General features: G+C 33.3%; 1 protein-coding gene across 4 annotated transcripts in view; it reads right to left on the reverse strand.

Moving 5' to 3' along the window:
- Positions 1–23,577, reverse strand: part of LOC110668795 (protein ROOT HAIR DEFECTIVE 3 homolog 2) — a 38,287-nt gene extending 14,710 nt beyond the window's left edge. For 2 of the 4 annotated variants that reach the window (XM_058130108.1, XM_058130107.1), the window contains exons 1-13: positions 23,187–23,577; positions 19,039–19,105; positions 18,815–18,917; positions 17,097–17,167; positions 14,966–15,029; positions 14,821–14,886; positions 14,658–14,705; positions 14,497–14,559; positions 14,320–14,376; positions 13,378–13,536; positions 13,227–13,295; positions 13,037–13,128; positions 12,643–12,721 (exon numbers count right to left, since the gene is read on the reverse strand). In XM_058130108.1, the coding sequence (XP_057986091.1) occupies positions 12,643–12,721; positions 13,037–13,128; positions 13,227–13,295; positions 13,378–13,536; positions 14,320–14,376; positions 14,497–14,559; positions 14,658–14,705; positions 14,821–14,886; positions 14,966–15,029; positions 17,097–17,167; positions 18,815–18,917; positions 19,039–19,105; positions 23,187–23,334 (1,086 nt within the window). In that variant the 5' untranslated portion in view covers positions 23,335–23,577. Of the gene's footprint in view, positions 1–12,642; positions 12,722–13,036; positions 13,129–13,226; positions 13,296–13,377; positions 13,537–14,319; positions 14,377–14,496; positions 14,560–14,657; positions 14,706–14,820; positions 14,887–14,965; positions 15,030–15,119; positions 15,586–17,096; positions 17,168–18,814; positions 18,918–19,038; positions 19,106–23,186 lie in introns of those variants that run through there. The other 2 variants (XM_058130106.1, XM_058130109.1) reach the window with 2 other exon arrangements.
- Positions 23,578–25,990: the final 2,413 nt, after the last annotated feature.

The following is a 25,990-nucleotide window of genomic DNA, read 5'->3' on the forward strand; positions in this document are numbered from 1 at the left end:
TGACTTTGGAGGGAGGTTTTAAGAGATGAAATACCTGCAGAGTCACTCCCAGTGATGACAATGTTATCCACATAGACTACCAGGAGAATTAGACCAGCCTCAGATTGCCTATAAAATACTGAGTAATCACACTTACTCTTTTGCATACCAAATTTCTGCACTGCTTCACTGAATCTCCCAAACCAGGCCCTAGGACTTTGTTTCGAGCCATAAAAAGACTTCCGAAGCCTACAAACTTTACCCAACTCCCCCTGAGCAACAAACCCAGGTGGTTGCTCCATATATACCTCCTCCTAAAGATCACCATGAAGGAAAGCATTCTTGATATTCAATTGGTGCAAGAGCCAATCATATGTAGGTGCTAAAGAGATAAACAAGCGAACTGAAGTAAGTTTAGCTACAGGAGAAAAAGTGTCAGAGTAATCAACCCCATATGTCTAAGCATATCCTTTTGCGACAAGGCGTGCTTTTAACCTAGCCACAAAACCATCAGTATTTACCTTTACGGTAAATACCCATTTGCAACCAATAACTTTCTTACCAGTGGGAAAAGGCAATAGTTCCCATGTACCATTAGCATCTAAAACCTCCATTTCCTCTTTCATAGAGGCACACCAGCCAGGATGAAACAATGCCTCACCAACAGTATTAGGGATAGGAACAGAGTCTAAAGAAGTAACAAAACACCGAGAACAAAAAGGCAATTGATTATAAAAAATAAAAGAAGAGATAGGGTAAGTGCATGAACGCTTACCTTTACGAAGAGCAATGGGTAAGTCTAGGTCACATTCATGATCAGTATGAGGTACATGATCTCCCAACGAAGTAGCTGGTGGAGGATCTGAGTCAGGAATCTCCAATCTCCTGCAATAAACATGAACAACGGGAGGTCGAGTAGGTTTAGAGATAGAAGAAACAGGCTGTGGGAGAGGACTAGACATTGGTTGGACAGTATATATTAAGAGATTATCCTCCTCCCCTTGACTCTCATACACAGATGATTGAGGAAAGAATGGAGTGGACTCAAAAAATGTGACATCTACAGAAACAAGATAACGATTAAAAGTAGGAGAGAAACAGCGATACCCTTTTTGGAGCCGAGAGTACCCAAGGAAGACACATTTGAGAGATTTTGGATCCAATTTAGTAACCTGTAGACGAACATCATGCACAAAATAGGTACAACAAAAAATACAGGGTTCAACAAGGAACAAAGATTTCGTAGGAAACAAAACAGTATAAGGAATATCCCCATTAAGGACAGAAGACGGCATACGATTGATCAAAAGACATGCCGTAGAAACTACATCAGCCCAAAAGTGTTTAGGAACTTTCAAATAAAAAAGAAGAGTACGAGTTACCTCAAGAAGATACCGATTTTTTCTTTCGGCCACGCCATTTTGGGATGGGGTATCAACACAAGAAGGCTGATGAAGAATGTCATTTTGTTTCATATAAGACTAAAATTGTGCTAAAAAATATTCTTTGGCATTGTCACTTCTTAATATGCGCACAAAAATATTAAATTTAGTTTTGATTTCATTACAAAAGGCACAAAAGATAGAAAATAACTCAGAACGATTTTTTATTAAATATAACCAGGTAACACGAGAGTAATCATCAACAAAAGTAACAAAATAACGAAATTCAATTTTAGAAGTAACAGAACAAGGACCCCAAACATAATAATGAACTAACTCAAAAGGGGATGAAGCCCGTTTACTGACTCTAGACACAGAAGGCAAATGATGATGTTTTGCAAACTGACACGACTCACATTCTAGTACTAATAAAGACTGAAACGGAGGACACAGTTTCTTCATGGTAGACAAAGGAGGGCCCAATCTACAATGAGTTTCAAAAGGTGTTAAGGTACTAGAGCAAACAAGCGACCGCGATACATGATTTTCCAGAATGTAGAGACCACCTTACTCCCGTCCTCTACCAATAATCTGCTTTGTCGTAAGATCCTAAAACAAACACTGGTCAGGAAAAAAGGAAACAGAACAATTTAAGATACGAATAAATTTACTAATAGAAAGTAGATTAAAAGAGAATTTTGGTAGACACAAAACAGATGAGAAAGAAATTGACAAAGTCGGGTTCCCAATTCTAGAACCCATGACACAAGAAGTAGAACCATCAGCTAAAGTAACAGTAGAGTAAGTGAGATTAAATCGAAAAGTAGATAGAAGACTAGAATTACATGTCATGTGATCTGTCGCACCAGAATCAATAACCCATTTGAATGAGGAAGACACAAGGCATGTAGTGGATTTACCTGACTCAGCGATCGCAATGATAGGGAAATTGGTAGGCTTTAGAAATGCCTGATACTGAAAAAACTGTGCAAAATCCTCTGTACATACCAAAACAGTTTTCTCAGAGGAAGATACTGTAGTAGAATTCTCTACTGTCATATTTGCCATCTATGATTGCTGATTTTTCCTCTGAAGTTGCTGACAATTATATTTTGTATGGCCAGGCTCATGGCAATAATAATAAATGACTTCTCTCGAGTCCTGATTAGAACTAGCCTCCCCATTACGCTGATTACCTTTGTTGCCCGTAATTCCTCCTCTACTTCCTCCTCTACTTCATCTTCTATTACCCTATTGTCCATTTGGATTACAGCTAATAAGAGCACTACTGGCAGGCTGTGAAGATTGAGTATTCTCTGTACGAAGGACCCGTGTGAACGTTTTATGCAAAGAGGAAATCTCAGAACTGGAGAGAATCGGAGATTTAGCAGTCTCACACTCTGAAGGAAGGCCTGCAAGAAAACTCATAACTATTAGTTGCTCCCGTCGGGCCTGCTGAACTTTCACATCAGAACTAAAAGGCAACAATACATTAAGTTCCTCATATACCCATTTAAAATCCATAAAATTAGCCGTGAAAGACTTATTCTCTTTCTCAACACGATAGAATGCCTTATAAACATCATAAATACAGGAGATATATTCCCTTTACCAGAATACAGAAAGTCTAAGTAATCCATCAATTCCTTAATAAATTCACAGTGATTAATTAAACTAATTACCTCACTGTGAATCGAATTTCGAAGCTGTAAAAACAACCGAGTATCCTCCCTTAGCCAAGTTTGCCGTGTATCATCAGTATGTGGGTCTTTAATAAGGTGATCATTCTTATCAATGCTACGCAAATCGATCCTAACAGTCTTACTCCACTCTAGGTACTTCGAACCATTAAGTTTGTGTTCCGTGATCTTAGTCATCACCGAAATCACATCAAAAATAACATTCTTATTGTCTGCCATTTGTTGAGACAAAGAAAACTAACTGAAACGCTAATCCAAAGTGCTTACAGCATCAAAATAAGCCGAAATCACAAATCAAGCAAATACTGGAATAGGATCTGAGAGCCAAACCTCAAAAGTACTTTAATAGTATATTGGATTAGGTAACAGCACACAGTGGTGGAATAAGGTGGTTGAGGCGACTCCGACGATGCTGATCGGAGTCGAAAAGGCCCGCGGATGAGCCTTCATGCGTCGGCGAGTGAAGAAACGACAAGAACCTGGGTTGGGCGCGTGAGCCTCACGCGCTTAGATTCCTATGACTGGTTCAGAAAGGATGACCAATCGGCGGCCAAGGTCTCTCCTAAACTGAGTGGTGAGAACAAATAGTCACCTAGATAGATGACCTGCTCTTATACCATGTAGAAAGAGATGATTCTCCTTAATTTCAATTAATCTGTACATGAGTATATATATACAATTGATTCCTATAATTGTATTCTACTAATTAGGAAGAAATTCTAAATAGGAATACAGAATACAAAATATACAGAGAAATAATATAGTGATTGACTTTCCATAACAGCCATGTATCATCAGTAGGTGGGTCTTTAATAAGATAATCATCCTTATCAATGCTATGCAAATAGACCCTAACAGTATTACTCCACTCCAGGTAATTCGAACCATTAAGTTTGTGTTCCGTGATCTTGGTCATCACCGAAATCACATCAGAAATAACATTCTTATTGTCTGTCATTTGTTAAGACAAAAAAAACTAACCGAAACGCTAATCCAAAGTGCTTACAGCCGCAAAATAACCCAAAATCACAAATAAAGCAAATACCGAAATAGGATATGAGAGCCAAACCTCAGAAGTCCTTTAATGGTGTACTGGATCAGGCAACAGCACACAACGGTGGAATGAGGGGGTTGAGGCGACGCCGGCGATGCTGATCGGAGTCAAGTGAAGAAACGGTGAGAACCTGAATTAGGCGCGTGAGCCTCACGCGCTTAGATTTCGGTGACCAGATCAGAGGGGACGACCGGTAGGCGGCCAAGATCTCTCCTGAGCTGGGTGGTGAGAACAAATAGTCACTCTAGATAGATGACCTGCTCTGATACCATGTAGAAAGAGATAATTCTCCTTAATTTCAATTAATCTGAACATGGTTATATATATATACAATTGATTCCTATAATTGTGTTCTACTAATTAGGAAGAAATCCTAAATAGGAATACAGAATATACAGAAAAATAATATAGTGATTGACTTTCCATAACAATAATGATCTTAATATTTCTATTGCTCTCAGAAAAGGTGTTAAAACCTGTACTAAACATCCCATCTCTAACCTCATTTCCTATGATTCTTTGTCTCCATCCTATAGAGCCTTTCTATTATTTGTTTCCTCTGTTTCTATCCCACAGGATTGGAAGACAGCATGTCTTGATCCAAAATGGAATGCAGACATGGTGGAGGAGATGAAAATTCTGGCAAAGAATGAGACATGGGAACTTGTTACTCTTCCACTAGGAAAAAAACCAGTTGAATGCAAATGGGTGTTCACTGTGAAACATAGAGCAGATGGTTCAATTGAAAGGTATAAGGCTAGGCTGGTAGCGAAAGGCTTCACACAGACGTATGGGGTAGATTACCAAGAAACCTTTGCTCCTGTTGCTAAAATGAATACCATCAGAATTTTACTATCATGTGCGGTAAATCTTGAGTGGGGTTTACAACAGTTTGATGTCAAAAATGCCTTTCTACATGGTGATTTGAAAGAAAAAGTGTATATGAAAATTCCTCTAAGATTTGAGGATGAGAAGACCAGAGGAAAAATTTGTAGATTGAAGAAAACACTGTATGGCTTAAAAAAGTCACCTAGGGCATGGTTTAACAGGTTCAGTAAGGCTATGGTTTCCTTTGGATATTGCAAAAGCAATGCTGATCACACCTTGTTTATAAAACACTATAAGGGTAAGATCACTCTGCTTATTGTCTATGTGGAAGATATTATGATAACTGGTGATGATAGGGAAGAAATGGCTCATCTAAAGGAGCGACCAACACAGGAGTTTGAAATCAAAGATTTGGGAAGGCTAAAGTACTTTCTTGGAATAGAGGTTGCCAGATCAAATAAAAGAATCTTTATTTCTCAAAGGAAGTACATACTGGATCTGTTAGAGGAAACAGGAATGCTAGGTTGTAAACTAGCAGAGTCTCCCATTGAGGCAAATCACAAATTGCAAGCTGGAGTTGGGGAATCAGTGGATATAGGGAGAAATCAGAGATTGGTTGGCAGACTGATTTATCTTTCACATACCAGACCAGATATAGCATATACAGTGGGTCTAGTGAGTCAGTATATGCATGATCCTCGTGAACCTCATTTGGAGGCTGTTTTTCTCATCTTGCGATACTTAAAATCTACACCTGGGAAAGGACTTCTTTTCTCAAAGCATAGCCATCTTCAGATTAAGGTCTTTACAGATGCAGATTGGGCTGGATCTCTTGATGATAGGAGATCGACATCTGGTTACTGTACTTTTGTTGATGGTAATCTAGTCACTTGGAGAAGCAAGAAGCAAAATGTGACAGCTAGATATAGTGCAGAAGTTGAGTTTAGAGTAATGGCTCAAGGTATTTGTAAACTATTGTGGTTACGAAAGTTGGAGGAATTCAAATTGCTGAAAGCTAGTGGTTTGTCCTTGTTCTGTAATAACAAAGCTGCCATCAGTATAGTTCATAATCTAATTCAGCATGATCGGACCAAGCATATAGAGATTGACAGACACTTCATAAAAGAAAAATTTATCAATGGATCCTTAAGTATCTCTTACGTAGGGTCGAAAGACCAGTTAGCTGATGTATTCACTAAGGGATTAAGTTGTAAGGGGCTTTATATCCTAGTTTGCAAGTTAGGCATATGCAACATACATGAACCAACTTGAGGGAGAGTGTTAGAATCCCTTAATTAGTGTAAATCCTTTAATTAGTGTAAATTAACTGTAAATTAAAATATAATTAGAAATAATTGTATTTATTAGCTTCCTATTTAGTCCTAGCCTTTATGTATAAATTAGAATTCTTTTAAATCATTTTTGTATAAAGAAATATAAAAGAAATTCTCTAAATTCTCTATCTTCTACATCATAGCTAACTAAATCACAGTCCTATAAAACTTCCCTTCAACTAAGCTAGAATTTTGCAATTACATGGAATGCATTCACACTTCATATGGCCAACTTGAATCCAATAGTTGACAAACTCCTCGCTTCTGCCACCCCTTGTATGGTAAAACCTAGCAGTGGCGGATTTAGCATGGAGCAAGGGGGCACTTGCCCCTAGTGCCCCTTGGAAACCCTTTATATAATTATTTTATTTATAATGTTGCCCCGCTAAATTTATTAATTTTGCCTTCCATAGTTCACTTAATCTTTTAAGTTGCAATGCCCCCCTACTGCCCCTTGGAAATCCTTTATATAACTAGTTTATTTCTAATGTTGCCCCCTCTAAATTGATTAATTTAGACCCTATAGTTCACTTAATATTTTAAGTTGCTTTTTTATTGTACCTATACCAAATACAAATCATTATTTTAATTTTAGTTAGAATGCTACTAAAAACTGGCAAAGAAATAGAATTACCAATAATATAGATTAATTTATTCATTGTAATATATCATTTTGCTAGGTTCAATCAGCGTTGTTAAAGGCGCTCCGATGTGTCGGGCAAAGCGAGGTGAGGCGATGACCAAATTAGGAAAGTTGACCAAATTCCCATTGTAAAAAGACCAATGGAACAGTACAATCAAATGACCCAAAACTGAATTTTTGAAGGAGATTAGAAATTCAATTGGCAATCAATGCCAACATAATTGTGACCCAAAGTATGTGAGTGCAATTAGAGTTAAAAAACCTATTTAATATGCAAAAGTCAACATTTTGATCAATTAGTCAAATGAATAGTAATCATCAACATACCACAAACAAAGAGCTCAAAACTTAGGGGAAAATTATAAGAGAAATTTTGGTATACATATAATTAGTGTTGAATTAATTATGGGAAATGGTTTAGATGAGTCTTGAGACGTTTCTAATTTTGTGTTTCAGTAGAAGAAGAGGCCAGAAAAGATAAGGAAAAAGTGAGTAAAGGCCTAGAGGCGACTCATACGAGATTTATGCACAATAAATTTTGATTTATTGTTTTCTACTTGAAAACTTGTTCAGTTGTGCATTGTAAACTATTTGTATTAATTATAGGTTTCAAGAAATGCTGTGTTGCCTAATTGTGAATTGAAATTTGAAATTAAAATTTGCTTAATACTTGAATAAAATGTTTGAATAACTTGATTTTGAATTGGTTTTGGATTCACACTTAGCATGACAGCATCATTGTATTCCTCCTCCATTTATGACGTTGAGATAGACTATTTTCCTCCCTCTCTGGCTTGCCAGTTGAGGTTGAGATTGGATAAGTACTCAAGTAGCTAGTTAGCCACTTCCCTCATTGATTTCGATTAGTGAGGTTGAGATTGCTTTGTCATGGTGTACAATACGGTATTGATCGGAAATTTTGTGTCATGACCTAAGTTGTGTATTGATTGGCAACACTGTGATTTATAAATTATTTTAATGAAATGGTATTGTAAAAGTTGACACTAATTTCATGAAATGTGATTATGAAAGGATTTAAAGATGTGTTTCTCAATGTATACTTTTATGTTCAGCTACTTTAAATTTTTATTGTGCACCACTGAGTAAAAGGTACTCATCGATAGCTTTTATTTGCTGTCGCAGATAGAGGAAATGATAAAGCAGCAGGGTGAGCTGCTCTAGTGGTAGGAGGACATTTTGAGGATTTTCGTACGGGTATATTGTTTATACACTGTAATCATTTTTTATGTAAATATTTTTGTTCATATGTATCTTTTGTATTAGTTGAGCAGTTGTACAGCAAATTTTGTAATAATATTATTTCTAGTTTTCTTTCCTTTGAACTGAGATTTTTGTATGTAAATTAAATTAAATGAAATAAATTTGATATTTATTCCAAATGTGTTGAATTAAGAATTAATGAGTATTAAATACGTATTAAGTTGTATTAATTGAAATGAATTTGTGTTAAATTGAGGATTTTTGGAGTTGAGGTTGTGAAATGAATATTGGAAGTGCTTTTTTTTCAAGTTTTGAAGAATTGTTTTCTCTTATTACAACCGACACTCTGCCGAAATTTTTATAAAATTTGTGAAAAATCATAAATACCAAAATATTTGTTTATGACATAAACTCCAACTAAAGGCTTTTAAATAATGCTTTAACATTACTTTATAATTTTAAAATGAATTGAATTTGTTTAAAATTCCTTGTAGTGCATTTAATGAGTTATCGGTAGATGAAGTTCAGTAATTCATTAGGTATACTACAGGATCATATTACGCCTTATCGGTAAGGTGTGATACCTCGCCTAGCCTAAATTCCAAGAGGCAACCGCCCAAAGATAGGTGAGACGCGAAAGGCGACGTGGCAATGAGCCAACGCTTTTTTGCAGGAATTGTCAATTTTTTTCTTTTTTAATTATTTTTAACAAAAATTAAACCCTACCTCATTTTTTCAAGCAAGCAACACAATAGCTCATTTCTTTCATAGCAGCACCTCTCTCTCTCTCACACAGTAGCTCTCTCAAACAGGTATTTCTTCCTCTCTCTCTCTCTCTCTCTCTCTCTCTCTCTCTCCTCTTCTTCTGCTTTCCTCTCTTTCTTCTCCTCTTCTTTTATTCTATTCTGCTCTCAACACAACAAAGCACCTTTCGTCCCTCCCGCCCCCCTATTTTTTAACTTTTTTTCTTCTTTTCTCTCCTCGTGTCTTCTTCTATTCTGTTGTACTTCTGTCACTCACCCCATTTTTAATCGAGCACAGCAGTTCTATTTTTTATTTTGATAGTGTTTGTTAGATATGTTTCTTGTTAATTTTTTGTTATATGTGCATTGTAATATGCATTTTGTCAAATCAGTATTATGAATTTGTGATATGATTTTTGTTTAGACTAATATCATGACAATTTTATTTTAATTCCAAACTGTTTAGGTTACTTATTGAGCCCTCATTATGAAGATAATTGAGTTAATATGGTCCACCTTGCAATTACTTTATATGTTTCTGATTAGTGTCCTAGTTCCTCAATAATATCTTGATGTATGAGAACAACTGAATTAATATGGTCAGCCTTCCAAACTGTGAGGATTTTATATTAAACAAATTCATTGCAGAACGAGTTTCATTCATACATTTAGTTGGTGTGTGTGTGTGTGTGTATGTTTTATGCAATTTAGGATATAATGCCTCTTCTCCCAAAAAGGCTCTTACCTCGGCTCTCGCCAAAGACCATAGGGTACTCAGTTACCTTAGTATCGTCTTTCACCTTGATAACATTGTCTCATTAGTAACAATTCCTGTCCTTAAAAAATATTTAAAAAAAGGCTCTCTCTATGCATATTATAAAACCTTTAAATTTATTATATATTAGTTTTCTTTTTCTCAACTATATTTCTAACAAAAGAACTCTCTAAAGAAAAATGCATTACCATTAAATTTACTCTCATGTGAAAATTGAAATAGTTAACTACAAAGACATTGAACGGCTCATTAGGTAACATACGTATGCATGATGGAATAAAAAAAAATTGAAAATTTGTTAAGAAAAATGAAAATTCAACAATTTATAAAAATATATATATATATAAATTCTAGTAAGTTTTATTACTTTTGTTCTTAATATTTTTCATATTTATTTGTGTTTGAGTACATGTGTATAATGTCTCTACATATATATGCTTATGTGTAGATATTACATAACATATTGCCCCTATCTGACCAAATTTTTTGAATCTCCCCTGGAGACTAGTTACCTAAAGTGTGTGCTTTCTGGGACCTTATGTTTTCTATTCCAACCCCATTTCCATCACTTTTCCTTGCCTTGATAAAATTCTAATCCACATTCACTATTTTAGTTCTTTAAATTCTTGTTCAAACTCTTTTAAACTCCTCTATAACTTCAACGTGTGATTATGAATAATTGCTTTATTCATTAAAATCTACAAACATCATACATCAAGGAATATCTTCTTGGTTGTGCTATTTTTTAACTCATCCCTGACCAACGCAAAAAGAAAGGGCTCAAGACCAATCCTTGGTGTAAACCAACTGTTGTAAGAAAATCTTTTGTGTCATCCCTAAACTTTGAATCCTAGTGCTTTCCGAATATATGTATCTTTCAACACCTTTATGTATTCTAATGTAGTCCTTCCCATTTCAAAACCCACTACAAGTATCTCTCAAAACTCTACCATATGCCTTAAATAAATTGTTAAATATCATATGGAAATCTTTCCTTTTCTCTCAAAATTCCTCTATCAACCTTATATGGGAAAAATTCTCCATGCTACATCTTTCCTAGCATTAGACCAAACTGGTTTCTAGCGATACTTGTGTTACTTTCCATTTTGCATTCCATCACACTTTTAATGCTTCACTGCATAACTCATGAGCTTGATAACTCCATAGTTTAAGCAAATTTGGATAACTCTCTTGTTCTTAAATATAGGAACAACTGAACAAGGGTGCTTCTCATTCACTCCGCAATTTTCTTAAATATTAGAATTTTATTAAACAACCTAGTCAATAACACCGCTCCTTGCTCCATTAAATACTTCCAAAGTTCAATAGGAATTCAATCCGATTCCACATGTTTTATCAAACTTCATCCTCTTTAGAGTTTCCTTGACCTTTTATGCTCTTATCCTCCAAATATAATAAATATTCCTTTCTTCCACCAACATCATGGTTTCAATCGCAATCGTCGTCGCATCCACAGTCATAGTCGCGGGTAATGAAAAGAGGCCTGTGACGGCTGTAACATAACGGTAGCGACCTAGTGCTAAACAAATTTTTTTGAAAAATTTACAAAAAGGAAAAAAATCAAAGTTCATAAAATGATCAGATTTTGGTAGATACAAGTAAAACTAAAATACACTACTATATAATAAGCACAAATACATTAAATAAAGACATTAAATCCATCATTTTTAGACATCAATGAAAAGAGAAGAAAAAAATAGTAGTTTTTGCATGTGATTTGGGCAGATGCATAATTAAAGTAATTGCCATTACCGTTACTTAACAGTAAATAACAGTCAGTTACCGTTGCATAACGGTGGCAAATTGGGAATGGCTATTATACATACAACTCAGGATTCGGCAATAAATAATGAGGTAACACATAATAGAACCTTCAAAAACCTGTAAATAATGGCCATTCTTATTAAGATTGTCAAGGGTTCTTTACTCTCTCTCTGTGTGTGTGTGTGTGTGTGTGTGTGTGTGTGTGTGTGACTACCATTAAAGAGTCATCAAAGTAACTTTTCCACCTCTCTTTAATTATACGTAAAGAAATATAATTAAAATGTAAATAAGAGCAAGAGAATGCACACACACTTAGGCCCCTGTGATAGCAGAGAGATATCAAAAGGGGAACTTTTCAATTACACACAATGATTCTTCAAACTGAATGGCTAGAATACAAAGTGAAGAAAAAGCTTGTGCAATTCAACCACTCACTTACAAACACATATCTCTCATAATGCCAACATCAGTCTTTTCTATTACGAAGCAATTTTCCCTTACTAGAATGGGAGAGAAGAAAAATTTTGGAGGGAGAAAGAGAGAAGGGTATGCCTTTTATGTGATAGATAAAGTAACAATCAATCAGTGATTAGCTTTAGGCTTTTAGCCATCTGACAATAAATAGTTGTATATAACTATGTTTATATTAACACCAAAAACAATTCATGCTTCTGCAACTATAGCACTCCATGAAAACACTTTTTCATTTTTTATGCCAAGATGCAGTTCATGGACTGTGTTCACTTCAGTAGTAAAGACTACCATTTTGTGCATTGGCAACTTTTAATGACACTAAAAACTCATTTTGGGGAAATGGCAATATAACTATCAGAATGAAGCTAATATGATGTTAAGAAGCCTGGAGAAGAAATGTCTACAAAACAGCTTCAAGATATCCAAGCTCCCCTTCCATGTTTAAATCAAAAAGAAATGAACAGGGGGAATGAATCATCTATCAGAAGCAATTTCTTGAAGTTAATTTTTTTTTTCTTTTTTTCTTTTTTCTCTTCAAATTTCTTGAAAACAATAATAGACAATGCCTAGAGGTAAAACTGAAAACATTTAAGACAGAAATAAAGCAGCACAATTACTGAAATCTAGACAATTCTAAAACTTATATATACTCGAAAAGATTCTAAAGCATGCAAGTTGGCCAGTGAGAATTAGAAACTAATAATATAAAAACTGTAAGCCTTACATCCAATGCTTTTGTTTCCAACTGTTGCCGTTTAGTATTTCTTACACCTTCATCAAAATAGATTGCTTCCATGTCGTACCTGTCCAGAAAGAACTTTAATGTTCATAAGAGATTCCAAATCAAGTTAAACAAAGACTGTAATTGAAGACATGAGGTGCAAATTGTTAAGAATAATTATTGCAAGGCATTGACTTCAGTTATGAGGTAAATATCAGAGATGCAAGCAGTCAAAATAATCTGCAAGATACAAAACTGAAGAAATTTCAGATAAGACAACATCTAAAGATAAACAGATTTTGATCTCCTGACTCTTAGTTGAGCATCAATCACCACTATTACATCCAGAGTATGGTAGAACATCACTTAGAATTGACATCAATAGATGGACACTTACTCTGAAAGATAGGTTTCCAAAATGGAGCTGAGTTTTTTCCCAAACCCTGACACTGGACCAACTTGAACAGCTTCTACCAATGCCAACCAACCCTATAGAAAATCCACTTTAGTACCACCGCATGATATATTTCTAAATACTTGAAGAAACTCCCAAAAAAAGGAATAAGAAAATAGATGCATTGAAATACCTCATCAGAGCTCAAGTTCCTAAGCTTCCCAGCAGCGATTTCTTCACACCGAACAGTGGCAACCATTACCTGGCAAACAAAATGAAGAAACACATTCACAAATAAAAACCAAGGAATTTACATTCTCACTGGAAAAGAGCGTTTAATTAACCTTGTGAGCAGGAAGATCCAGATCCTTATTCTCTTTTATGATTTTCCATATCTGCTGTGCACTAAAAGAAAATCCTGAAGCAGGGACAACTCCTCGCCTATCACCAGCAAGTCCTCCTGGAGAAATAGAATGGAAGAATTGCTGCCTCAGTTGAGCAACCTGTACAAGACGTAATCTTAGGCAATAAGCCCAGAATACCAACCGAAAACTTTGAATTATATGTGTAATGAAATCAAGGACTGATGAATTTGGCTTGGTGCCACAATGCCACTGATCCTTCTTCTTATTCTTTTTTCGCTTTTAAATTACTCTGAATTTTTACCGTACAGCCATACGACCGGCTATGTTATATGGTAGTGAGTGTTGGGCACTGAAAGAGTCGTATGCATCTAAGATAAGAGTTGCAGAAATTAGAATGTTAAGGTGGATGAGTGGCCATACTAGACTAGATAAAGTCCGTAATGAGAGTATTAAAGAAAAGGTAGGAGTGGTGCCAATTGAAGATAAGCTGAGAGAAGAGAGATTGAGGTGGTTTGGTCATGTGAAGCGTAGACATACGGAAGCTCCAGTTAGACAAGTAGAGCACATTAGGTTAGAGGATAGAAAGAAAAAAAAGGGTAGACCTAAATTGACTTGGAGGAGAGTAGTACAACATGACCTAGAAGCATTACACATTTCTGAGGATTTAACCCAAAATCGTTCAGAGTGGAGAAAGCGAATCCATATAGCCGACCCCAAATTTTTGGGATAAAGGCTTAGTTGATTTGAGTTGAATTGAGTTTAAATTACTCTGAATTTTGAACATGATTTAGTAAGGAGAATATGTAGAGATTACAAGTTACTGAACAGGAATTATTGCTAACAAATGCGATAGCACACTCCAGCATTTGAAAACCAGTGTGAGGGACAAATAAAAGTTTGAATTTTAGTTATAAGAATTACCTGCTCTTTAAACTGTTCCTCCTTTTCTTCATAGCTAGACAAAGCAATGATCTTAACCTTCATGACAATGATCAAAAGTGAAAATTGAAATTTAAGTTTTTGTGGTGAGAAGGATATGGCTTGAACTTAAAAACACAGATACAGCAGTAAGAGAGCAATGGAAGGATATCTTCATACATTAAAAAAGTCGCTGAGAGGAGTGCTATTATGAGCCCGAGGTTTAGCAACAGCATCCCATATCTGCAGCAATTGTGAACTTTGAAGAAGTTGATTGACACCAAATAACTGACCAGGGAAAAAAGGCATAGCCAATATAGAAGAAAATATGCAATTATTACCTTCTGAATATCTTCCCTTAGAATAGGCTCCAGATGTTCAAGTGGTGTCTACGAGGATAGTAAAAAGGCATAGATTAAGTATGAATCAAAAAATTACATTTCAATTACAGAGCACAAGGTACTTGGAATCAACTTAGAGAAACTTATGAGCAAAAGTCCAGACCTTTGTTTTATCACGTATAACAAACATTAATGTTGTTTTGCGAGGGCTGAACAAATGCATCATGACCTATGTAGCATATAGAAAATGGATTGTCAGGTAAGTGAACACAGTAGCATGTTAGCCACAGGAAAAATGGCTAGAGTACCTGAAAAACTGTTTTTAGAAGGGGTTTGTTGGCAGCCTGTTCCCTACCAATGTCATGGCACCACCTGTAAATAGTTTCAATACTAGTTAAAATGTCAAGTGAATACTAGTAATAGAAATTGTGTGTGTTTGTGTCCAGGTCCATCTGCACATGCCTCATCAACCTTTAGCTTCATCTCTCTAATTCAACATTTACTAAAACAGAATCACAATTTATATAGTGTCTGAATTTTCCTCAGGGCATAATCCGACATGAATAGAAAAATCTGCAAGTTCAATTAATAAAAAATATTAACAAGCGTTGATGGCTGTACATGAGCTTAGTTTTAGGAGTTAATTAGATTATTTAGGTCTGACTTTGTTAAGGCTATTTTTGTACATCATAAAATCTTATAAATATATATTCACAGGTGTAGCAAAAGAGTGAAAAAAACCACAGCCCTTTTTTAATATTTTTCAGCTCTCTAAAATCATCATAGTATCAGAGCATTTAATTACATTATTTAGGTCCGACTTTGTTAAGGCTATTTTTGTAAATCATAAAATCTTATAAATATAGATTCACAGGTGTAGGAAAAGAGTGAAAAAAAATTACAGCCCTTTTGTTATTTTTCAGTTCTCCAAAATCATCATAGTATCGGAATGTGATCCCCTAGGATTTTGAGCCACCTCTCACAGCAGTGTCACCATAGGTTTTTAATAGGATCCGAATCTGTAATTCTGGACACATCTAAGGGAAAGAAGTTGATTGCCACTGATGAACATGGTGGCAGCAGGATGGCTGGACCCTTTAGCAATAATCCTTATCTCCAAATTAGTCCTGTTAAGTTGGATGGGACTAACTACCTTGCTTGGTTGCGATCTTGCTTGCTGTTTATCAGAGAATTCTCTTACCATGTCTTGGCTGATTTATTCATCGCAACAACAAATTGCTCATGGTTATCTCCTTCTCAATACAGCTCAAAACATTTAGAAAGCTGCTGGACAAACTTATTCCCAACTGGGCAATGATGCTCATGCATATCAGTTGAGGAAGAAAGTTCATGAAACGAAGCAAGAGGAGATGACAATAGCACAGTATTTTTTTTTAAACTCAGCAGATTATGGCAGGAGCTTGATTACTACTACCTGGACTTTCAGGCATCCTGTACAGCTGATGCAACCAAATTCCAAAAACTGATTGGAAAAGAACAAGTGTTTGATTTTTTGGCTGGGTTAATTTTGAATACGATAAAACACAGTTCAGGTTTTTGGGAATGGGCGAGATCCATTCCCTTCCTTAAGGTAGACTCACAGTTATGTACAGCAGGAAGGGAGTCACGTAGTGCTATGATGCATACTACTCCTACAGACAGGTTTGGTACAGCAGCAAACTCATCCTGTTGAACTATAAGGGGAGCACCAACATGGGCTGTGAATCAAGGTTCATTTGAAAAAGACAACTTGAAAAAGTGAGCACCATTGAAAACCAAGACACAACAAAGACACCTGTTGGAAACTCCACAGTTGACCAACAAGGGGGAGAGGCAGTAAAAGAGCAGGTGCTCTAGATAGACAGCCTATGTGTCAATGGATTTAAATCGTGATCATGGGCAATTGAAATAGGCTTGTAGTGGCCGTAATGTAAAGGTAACGGCCTACTGTACTCAAATTCTTTTGAAAAATTTACAAAGTTCAGGAATTGAATAGATAACTAAAGATATAATTGAAACTAAGATACACAACTAAATAATAAGCATTATAGTCACAAGCTAAGGCACAAAATGGCAAATGGTACAAAGAACAAACCAAATTTCCAAAGGTGGACAAAAGTTTATTTTGCACTAGCCGTAAGTTATGCACATGCAAACATGTAAAGCAAACTTTTCAACAATCTTATTTACTTTGTTTCAATAAAGAATATGATCAGATCCAGGCTAACAATTTTCAACCACACAACTCTAGAGCTAGGCAATGTCTAATGAATTGTTGACAACTTTTGTCTTCTCACTACCCTGAGATGGCACGAGGCCACTCTTAGCTACATGCAGCAGTAGGCATCCATTAAGTTAACCAGGAAAAAACAGCATCCAAGTTATAATGCTAAATTAACAAAACTCACATGTTTATAATGCTAAATTAACAAAACTCACATGTTTATAAGTACAACGTCCGCAATTGCCAAAGCAAAGAGGGCACTTTGTTTCTCGAATGCAGTGTCATCCTGAAAACAGCAATCATCCCAGATCATCATTGTCAGAATTTCCCTTGAATCTGAGATACATAGACTGACAATTCTCATTTAAAACTCCTCATCTCTCTCTCTCTCTCTCTCTCTCAAACAGACAGCCACAAAACCACCCACTTATGAAACCATACAATTATCACACATAACTTCACACATGAAAAGTACAAGTGATGTAGAAATTTCATTTAAGGATAAGTTCAACATAAACACATAGAGAATATTTAAGGCCTATCACCTCCCCCTCCCCACCAAAATGAGATTAAAAAAAAAAAAGAGAGAGAGAGAGAGAGAGAGAGAAGAAGAAGAAGAAGAAGAAGAAGAAGAAGAAGAAGAAAATACAAACACATTTAGAAAACCACAGAGCATTACATTAACCATGCAACAATATTTGGCCTCAACTGAGAAGTGAAAATCAGCCTTTTGTCCCACAAATGTCGAAAAGAAAAACAAAATAAAAAACTAACAGGATGCCAACTTGAGCATTTCCACGCCCTAGTTTTGCAGGCAAGCATTGAACTTTTTTGGGTTTACTTCACCAAAGCTACTAAACATGGGAAATGCAAGCTGTCTCACAAATGTAACAATGAATCAGATGTCACTATAAACCTTAAAAACTCCCTAGCCCCATATTAAAGGCAAGGAAATAAAAACTGAGTGTATTTGTATCAGCCACTGATTTCGCAAATTTTTTTAAATCAAGCAACGATTGAACCAAATATCATTATTATCTTGTATATCTAGCCAACTGTAATAAAATAAAAATAAAATAAAATAAAAGAGTTATTATAAAAAATAATTTTAAAAAATTATATTTTTATGTAAATGGATTATAATATTAAATTACTAAAAAAAATGATATAAAAGTAACAAATATATTAACTCTTAAATGAATTTTCTGTTTAGATATAGAATGAAAGTTGTAATCTAAACAAATATTAAAGTGAAAGCCTCCATTAGTCTATGTATTGGGTTTAAAAAGTAAAAAAGAGCAGTTATAAATTAAGCCTTCAGAAGTTAAGTGAAAAGAAAAAAAAAATGTGTTCCCTCTCTCTCATCCCCATCTTCTTGTCATCCTCTTCATCCTCGATTCGCATTTTGATGGTTTAAAATGAAAAAAAAAGGGGGGCCAAAGATCTGAAAATTCAAACATTGTCACTTGCCACTGTCCAAGTAGAGAGGTAAGATATGATTTTGTCTTACTTAAACGAGAAAGAGTAGGGAGAATAGAGTGAAAGAAAATAACAAACTAACTTATAATACTCATTTCTATAAATTAGTTAAAATTTTAAAAGATTTATTAAAATAGTAAAATACATAAAAAGAATAAATTAATAATAATAATAATAATAGTCTAGTCTTACATTATTTTATTCTTGTATGGGTTTAATTGGTAAAAAAATAAAAGTTCCATAACCAATTAACAACAACTACGGCTTAATCCCAAACTAATTGGGGTCAGCTATATGGATCCTTTTTTGCCATTCAACTCTATTAGACACCAAATATATCTGGCATAAGTGCAGAGGCCTCCAAATGCATTTGGCCAATGAAAAAAAACTAAAACCAAACGAACCACAATCAACAACAAAAAGCTAAAATAGATATTAGTTAACAGATCAATACCTCACCCCTTTCCCTCCCATCAGTTCCTTCCAAATCCACTGCAATTGTGAAAGGCTCAATGCCAATACATCTTGCAATCCAAATTCCCTTGGTTGTTTGACTCCTAAAACAAAATTAGTTGTCTTCCATATCACGGTGAAAAAAAATGCCATAAAAAACAACTGAATACAAAAAAAAGCTTCTTCTTTCAAAACTAGAAACCTGAAATACTAAGAGTAACCAACCTTCCCCTGTATGCATCCATCTCTCTGAAATTGGTATGAAAAAGATGATTCAATAGGGTGCTCTTACCTGTTCATTAAACAGGGAACATTAAAAATGATATAAGAAATGAAAAATAAAGATAATTTTACTCAATGTACGCAACTTCATCATATATACCTATATGCACCAACATAGGGACTATGCTTATGTATGTTCAAAGAGCAAAGGGACTATCCAACTACACCACATATGCATACATGCACTTACATGGGAACTAACTATCCTAATATATGTTCAAAGAGCAAAAGTAACATCAAAGAAACCAAAGCATAGAGGCTTGAAAACTTTCACACTATAAATTGGACCAAAAAAATGCTTAAGATTAAAGTAAATAAAGGGCACTTCTACTACAATAAATGAGAGCAGGATTAAGAGAGAGAGAGAGAGAGAGACAGTTTTAAAGGTTGATACAATCACGGCATGAACATAATTTATGTAAACGTAAAACTCTAATATTTCATGTCACATTTGTAAATATGTCATATAATTCTACCCAAAAAATGTGATACCATCATGACTAGCCCTCTAACATCTACCATTGCTACCACACTCACTACCCTTACTATTGTCAGTGTCACTGCCATAGCCACAACCACTTCACCGACATGAACATTACCACCAATAAAAGAACAAGCGATGATTAAAAATAAAAAATGTAAATTATATTTCCATCCCTCATGTTTAATTGTTCATCTATTATTACAATTCAAGATCGTTTTTTTAACAATCACAATGCCATTTGTATGATATATGAATAAAATTTAATGTAATAACCTCTAAAACAGGAAACAATATAAAAACAAGATGTCTTTAAAAAATGTTGAAAACCAACAGAGCCCATTTACTTATGGTAAATAATTTTACTTTTATATTTTCATTGAAAATATTGCTTTCAATTTCAAAGGAAAACCCTAAAATTATGTTCATTTGTTAAAACAGAAAATCATTTTCTAACTTTGAAAATCAAAACATATGTTCATATTAGTTTTTTTTTCCACAGGAAAGAGTTTAAAATTTATAGACATGCTAAAAATACTTTTTCTTTTGTATATTTTCAAATACAATATAATATAGTTTAAAATTAAGTTATCTCTTCACTATTTAGCTCTTATTTTTAATAAACAAATAAATGCACATCAATTTGTTTTAAAAAAAAAAAAAAAGTATATCTGACTATGACATATTGTCTAACAGGTATCTCTAAGTAAAAGAAATGAAAATAAAAGGGACCATAAAAAGTAAAAAAGGAATAAATAAAAAAATAGTTAACATTCATTTCAACATACATAGGATGCTGGGTTTCAAACCCCAGCTAAAAGAGACAACTTAGGAATAGGAAGCAAAAAAAAAAATGGTGAGGATGGAAGTCAAACCTCTACCAACAATGCCGAAAAAGTGCAAAATACAGGCTATCCCATGTTTTCCATTTGGAAAATGAACCTTTTGTGATGAAATAAAACCAGAGAGCCCTTAAACAGGTTTGCTAAGGTTAGTTGTAATATTAGCAATATGGAAAACTGGTATCCAAATCTCTATTTAGACAATTATCCAAATTTACATTTATTGTTTGAAAATTTTCGCATAAAACCATTATAGTTTCCTACGGGTGAAGTAGTAAACACAACCCAAATCTCTCTTATTTCAACAAGAGTGTGTCATAAAATCTTCTTTAGAGCTATCCTCTGCCTCTCCATTGGAGAGAGATTTTGTGTGGCCTTATTCCAGTGGAAAAGCTTATGTAGAATCAAAATCCTTTCCAAGATACTAGTTATAATGTATTAGGGATGCCTGTCAACCATGTTCTTATTTATAAATTTGGCAATTCCCTTCCATTTCTTTTCAGTTGACATTCTAAGTATGAACTGCAGGATTATTAAGATTAATGGAATTTAGATGACAGTTGGTTACATAAATGATGATGGGAATCTTGTTCTTGTTTTATAATTCCATAGCTGCCTAGACAAAATATCTAGTACTTTTACAAGGTTTATTTTATCAGAAAGTTTTTTGAACTGTAATTATGAACAACCTCCAAAGATACAAATGCAACTTATCCAAAAAAACAAAGTTTTATGAGCTCACTTGCTACTTACATCCTAAATTTCAAAATACTACAACTGGAACCATATGCAATTTAGGAAATTCAATTTTAATTGGTGCCACAATTTTCTACCGATAATTTCTCTTCAACTTTTATTTCTGTTTTATAAAGTTCCAATAAGCTTGCATGAAATTGTTATTTATGTTTTGGGGAAAAATTTAGATATAAAGTTAAAATCATTTTAACAGTAATTCAAATATTATTTATTGCTCTCTATACAAATATAACTTTTAAACTTGCTCTACTAAATGCAGAAATGACCTTTATGTATCAGTTTCTAGGCCTACCATTAGGTTACAGGGCTTTTATTGATAGATGTTTGAAAATCACAGACAAAATCGTTAAAACCATTACCATCTAAGCCCACGTTTTTCTCAGCCAATTAAAAAGAAGATATGAAGAATAATAGTAGTTTTTGCAATCATTACCATACCACCTCAACTGACTACACCATCACCTGATCACCAAAATTTAAATCCCTAACTAAATGAGAATCAATTGATTAAAAAAAAATGAGAATTCATCAACTGATCACCAAATTTTCAATCCCTAACTAGATGATATTTTTTTTCAATACTTCAATTGCAAGATATTATAAAGAATTTAGTAAGAATTTAAGAAAAGAAAATTCTGCCATAGTTCAAATAGACATCTTAAACTATTTGGGATTTATGATATAATGTTTTCAACTAAACGTTTAAAACCTGAATTGCAGCTGACACCTTACTACACTTTTTTTATATAATTATCCCAAATAATAATAATAATTACCCCTAAATATTTGTAACTATAAGTACTACTCCTATCCTGTTTTAACAATCTAGTACCAAAATCAACCTAAAATCAGTGATAACAAGTTGTGGAGAATGGACAAAAAAGAGCACATTTTCTAGCTTTCCAACAAAATTGCTAAATAGCAATAGAAAAGAAAAGTAAAAAGGACCAAAGATTTTACTTAGATTACCAAAATACCACTGCTCCGATGGAAATTGCAGAAACTACAATTTTACCCTCCTCACAAAATCATTGATTCTAAAATAAACAAAGAGCCCAAAATAAAAATTTATATAATAATAAAATGAAAAGGGTCCAAAATACAAATCTATGTAGACGCCACATAGAACATTGCTTACAAACACACAAAATTTTCCATAATTGCCAAAATGGAATGTTGGCTGGAAATAGCTATTAAAATCCATAGCCCTTGACTGTGTCATTTGATTTCCTGGACATGCCTTATGTCAGAGTTTAAAAAATAAATATATAGATAAATTGAAGGAATCAGCTATTTCAATCATGACAAGAAATACCTGATAATATACAGTTATACTAAAGCAGTTATGAGATATAGTTCAAATATTCTCAAAGTGACAAAAGCTTTGACCAATAATATCACAACTTCAAAACAGGTGAAGGGCATTTTCCGCTAATTTGGTCGCTTCAATAAAAACTACTGCCATCTCATCAGAGAATTTGCATAAAACAGAGTAACAGCACAACTCTTCCTTACAAGAGAGCTTTATCAATCAGAATAAAGACAATATTGCAATTTCAGGCAATCAATTTACTTTCTTCCTCAGCAAATCTAAATATAGTTAGCCAATATTTCATGCATCACAAAAACAATTTTCAACAGAAAATACTTTCCAAAAAATTCCACTTTGAAGTGAGATCCCAAACACAACCAAACGGCTCTTTACAACAACTCTCTCAAAGCTCAACAAGTTCCTTTCGACTGAAGTTTGACAAAATGCAAAGAAACATCAAAAAGAGGGAGAAAAGAAATCGGATGAGTTCATAAGCCCAACTAATCTTTCAGAGTAAAAATTTCTAAGTTTCAACAAACTGATTTCTACTTAACCTTGTTATAAACAAATAGAATTCAATTAAATCAAAAACAACTCACGTCCCTGTAAACCAAGCACTATAACCAATCAAACCAAACTCCAGAAATAATCACTAAACGAATCAAAAGCAGGGAAAAGAGATCAACAGTAATACACTAACCACTACTTTGAGGACCCATGATTGCAACAACGGCATAGGAGAGACCACAATCGGCGAGCTTAGTTGTCCTAACGAAATTGTCAAGACCCACCACATTGAAAACACCGTTGCCATCAATCAGTTGGGTAGCGCAGCATTCTTCCGCCATCCTGACCCAAAACCTACCAGAGATGACCACCCACTATTCAAGTTACTATCTTTTGATGGTCTTTTTGATTCTTAGGCACTAGAAATGAACCAGAACAAGTAGGAGAAAAGCAGAGAAAGTAGGAGAAGAGAAGGGAGAATGAGCGATTGAGTAGAGATGAAGCAACGAGAATTAGCATAGACTTTTGTCTGCCTCAAAATAGATACAAAAGGGTAGTAGAAGAATCTAGTTTTGCGTGATTTCTTCTTTACATATATTGCTTTGTTTGAATTTATTCGGGATTCACATAATAATTTTTTATTTTTATTTTTATTTTTATTTTTTATTTTTTATTTTTTCATTTTATTATGTTTATATGCAGAGAAAATGAAAAAAAAAATCTTAATTTTGCATTTTTTTAGTTTATACACGGTTAGAGCTTTTTTATTAATTTTCAACTAGCTAGTTATAATTATTTTGATTGTAAATAGGCCTGATACAAAGTGTTTTTCTTTAGAAATTGGAAACATTCTTTGTTTTTTATATGATCAAAAACTTATCCAACAAAATTCTTATGATGAAAGTGATAGAGAAAAGGTTTCATGATAAATATCTTTTAAGGGGAGAGAGGGATATAATTTTATAAAAATATTATGATTCTATGAATTCTATTAAACATTATATATTTTTCAATGGTTTGAACTATGTTGTGAAAATAATCAATTAGATTTTTCTTTTAAAAATATTTTAGTAAATAATAGAGTTATTAAAAATTAGATTACTCATGATAAAAAAATAATTAATTCTATTCATCCTCCTTTAGAAAGTATTAAATTTAAAATAAATAATGAAAATATTTATGCTACTCCTTTTAAATAAGTTAATCCTTATAATGAATCATCTATTATACCTACCATTAAACATACTAATAAAATTATTTTATAAAATAACTATTATAATCAGGTTCTTTCTACTATAGCTAATTAGGCAGATAGAATAAAAAAATTTTTATAAAATAATTCTTTATATAATAAATCATTTAGTGGTAGAATTTCTTCTCAACCTATTTTTAAGCCTTATGAAATCTCAAAGGAACAAGTGATTAAGTTAAATACTATAGAAGACGATATATTGAAAAAAAATAAAAAAAAAGATTAAAATAGTTAAATATTTATCAATCTTCTATGTTAGCTACAAATAAAAATAATTTTGATATGAAAGACTTAAGTGATCAATATAAAGAAGACTTAGAAATTAACAAAATTTATTATGGTAGAAATAATAATCTTAGGATTTTAAATTAGTATCCTAGACCTACATCATCTAATGTTCAATATGAAAAACGTAATCAGGTCACACAAGCTAAGTATGATGGTGAATCAATTTATGACTAGAATTTAGATGGTTTAAGTGAATATCACATTTTAAATACTTTTCAAGAAATAACTACGGCCAGTACTGCTCATAAGGCCAAAAGTAATTTTGATGTTCAAATTGCACATATTTTAGTATCAGGATTTGTAGGAATTCTTAAAGGATGATAGAATAATTATATTAGTCTGGAAGATAAATTTAAAATTTAAATGCTAGAAAAATAGTAATTAAAATAGAAAATAATCAAATTATTCAAACTGAAGAAGAAGATGTTGTGGCTACCTTAATATTTGCTATTACTAGAGCATTTATAGAGAACCAAACAATTATCAACAAAGGTCTTTTAAAGTTTTTAAGTAATTTAACCTGCACAAAATTTATAAGATTTTAGACAATATAAAAATGTGTTTCTTACTAAAGTCTTTAGAAGAATAGATTGTAATCATACTTATCCGAAAGAAAGATTTATAGTTAGATTACCAAAGCTATTTGTAGAAAAGGTTTGACAAAGAATTATGGATAATTATAACTCAAAAATACCTTATGATACTTTAACATATTGTGAAATAAATAATTTCGTCAATAATGAAGGTTTAGCTTTATGTACAAATTTAAAATTAAAAATTAAAATGAAAAATGAATTAAAAGAATCCATAAAAGAATTAGGAGAATTTTGTTCTCAGTATGGTTATGAGAAAATTATTGCCCCTTCTACTAACTATAAAAGGAAAAGAAAAAAGTATAAAAGAAAATCTTTAAAATATTATAAGAAACTTACAGGAAAAATGAGTATGTTAAGCAAAGTTCTTCTAAGAAAAGATCTTCTAAAAAGAATAAAAAAAACCTTTTGTTTGTTTTAAATATGAAGAACTAGGTCATTATAAAAAAATTAGTGTAAAATGAAAGAAAAAATTAATAGTTTAGATGTATCAAATAAGTTAAAAGAACAAATAATGAATTTATTACTTTTTAATTTTGATTCAAAAAGAAATAAAGAAATTAATGGTTTTGAATATAATGATTTGAATGTTTTAGGTGATTCTTCTAGTTTTGCTATTTCTTAAGAATTAGATACTTATAAAGGTCCCGGTATTTGCACTGATCCTTATTGTAAATAAGGCAAGCAATGCGATTTCTAGTGAACAAAAGTTTTTATTAGACATTATAGATAAAATAGATGATCCAAAAATTAAAAAAGAATATTTTTTAAATTAAAAAAATTTATAATTAAAAAAAAAGTAGTTAATAATTTAGAACCTTATTAATTAACATATATTTTTCAAAGATTTGAAATGAAGAAAAA

The sequence above is a fragment of the Hevea brasiliensis genome, chromosome 11, assembly GCF_030052815.1.
Source record: "Hevea brasiliensis isolate MT/VB/25A 57/8 chromosome 11, ASM3005281v1, whole genome shotgun sequence".
Classification (NCBI taxonomy): Eukaryota; Viridiplantae; Streptophyta; class Magnoliopsida; order Malpighiales; family Euphorbiaceae; genus Hevea; species Hevea brasiliensis.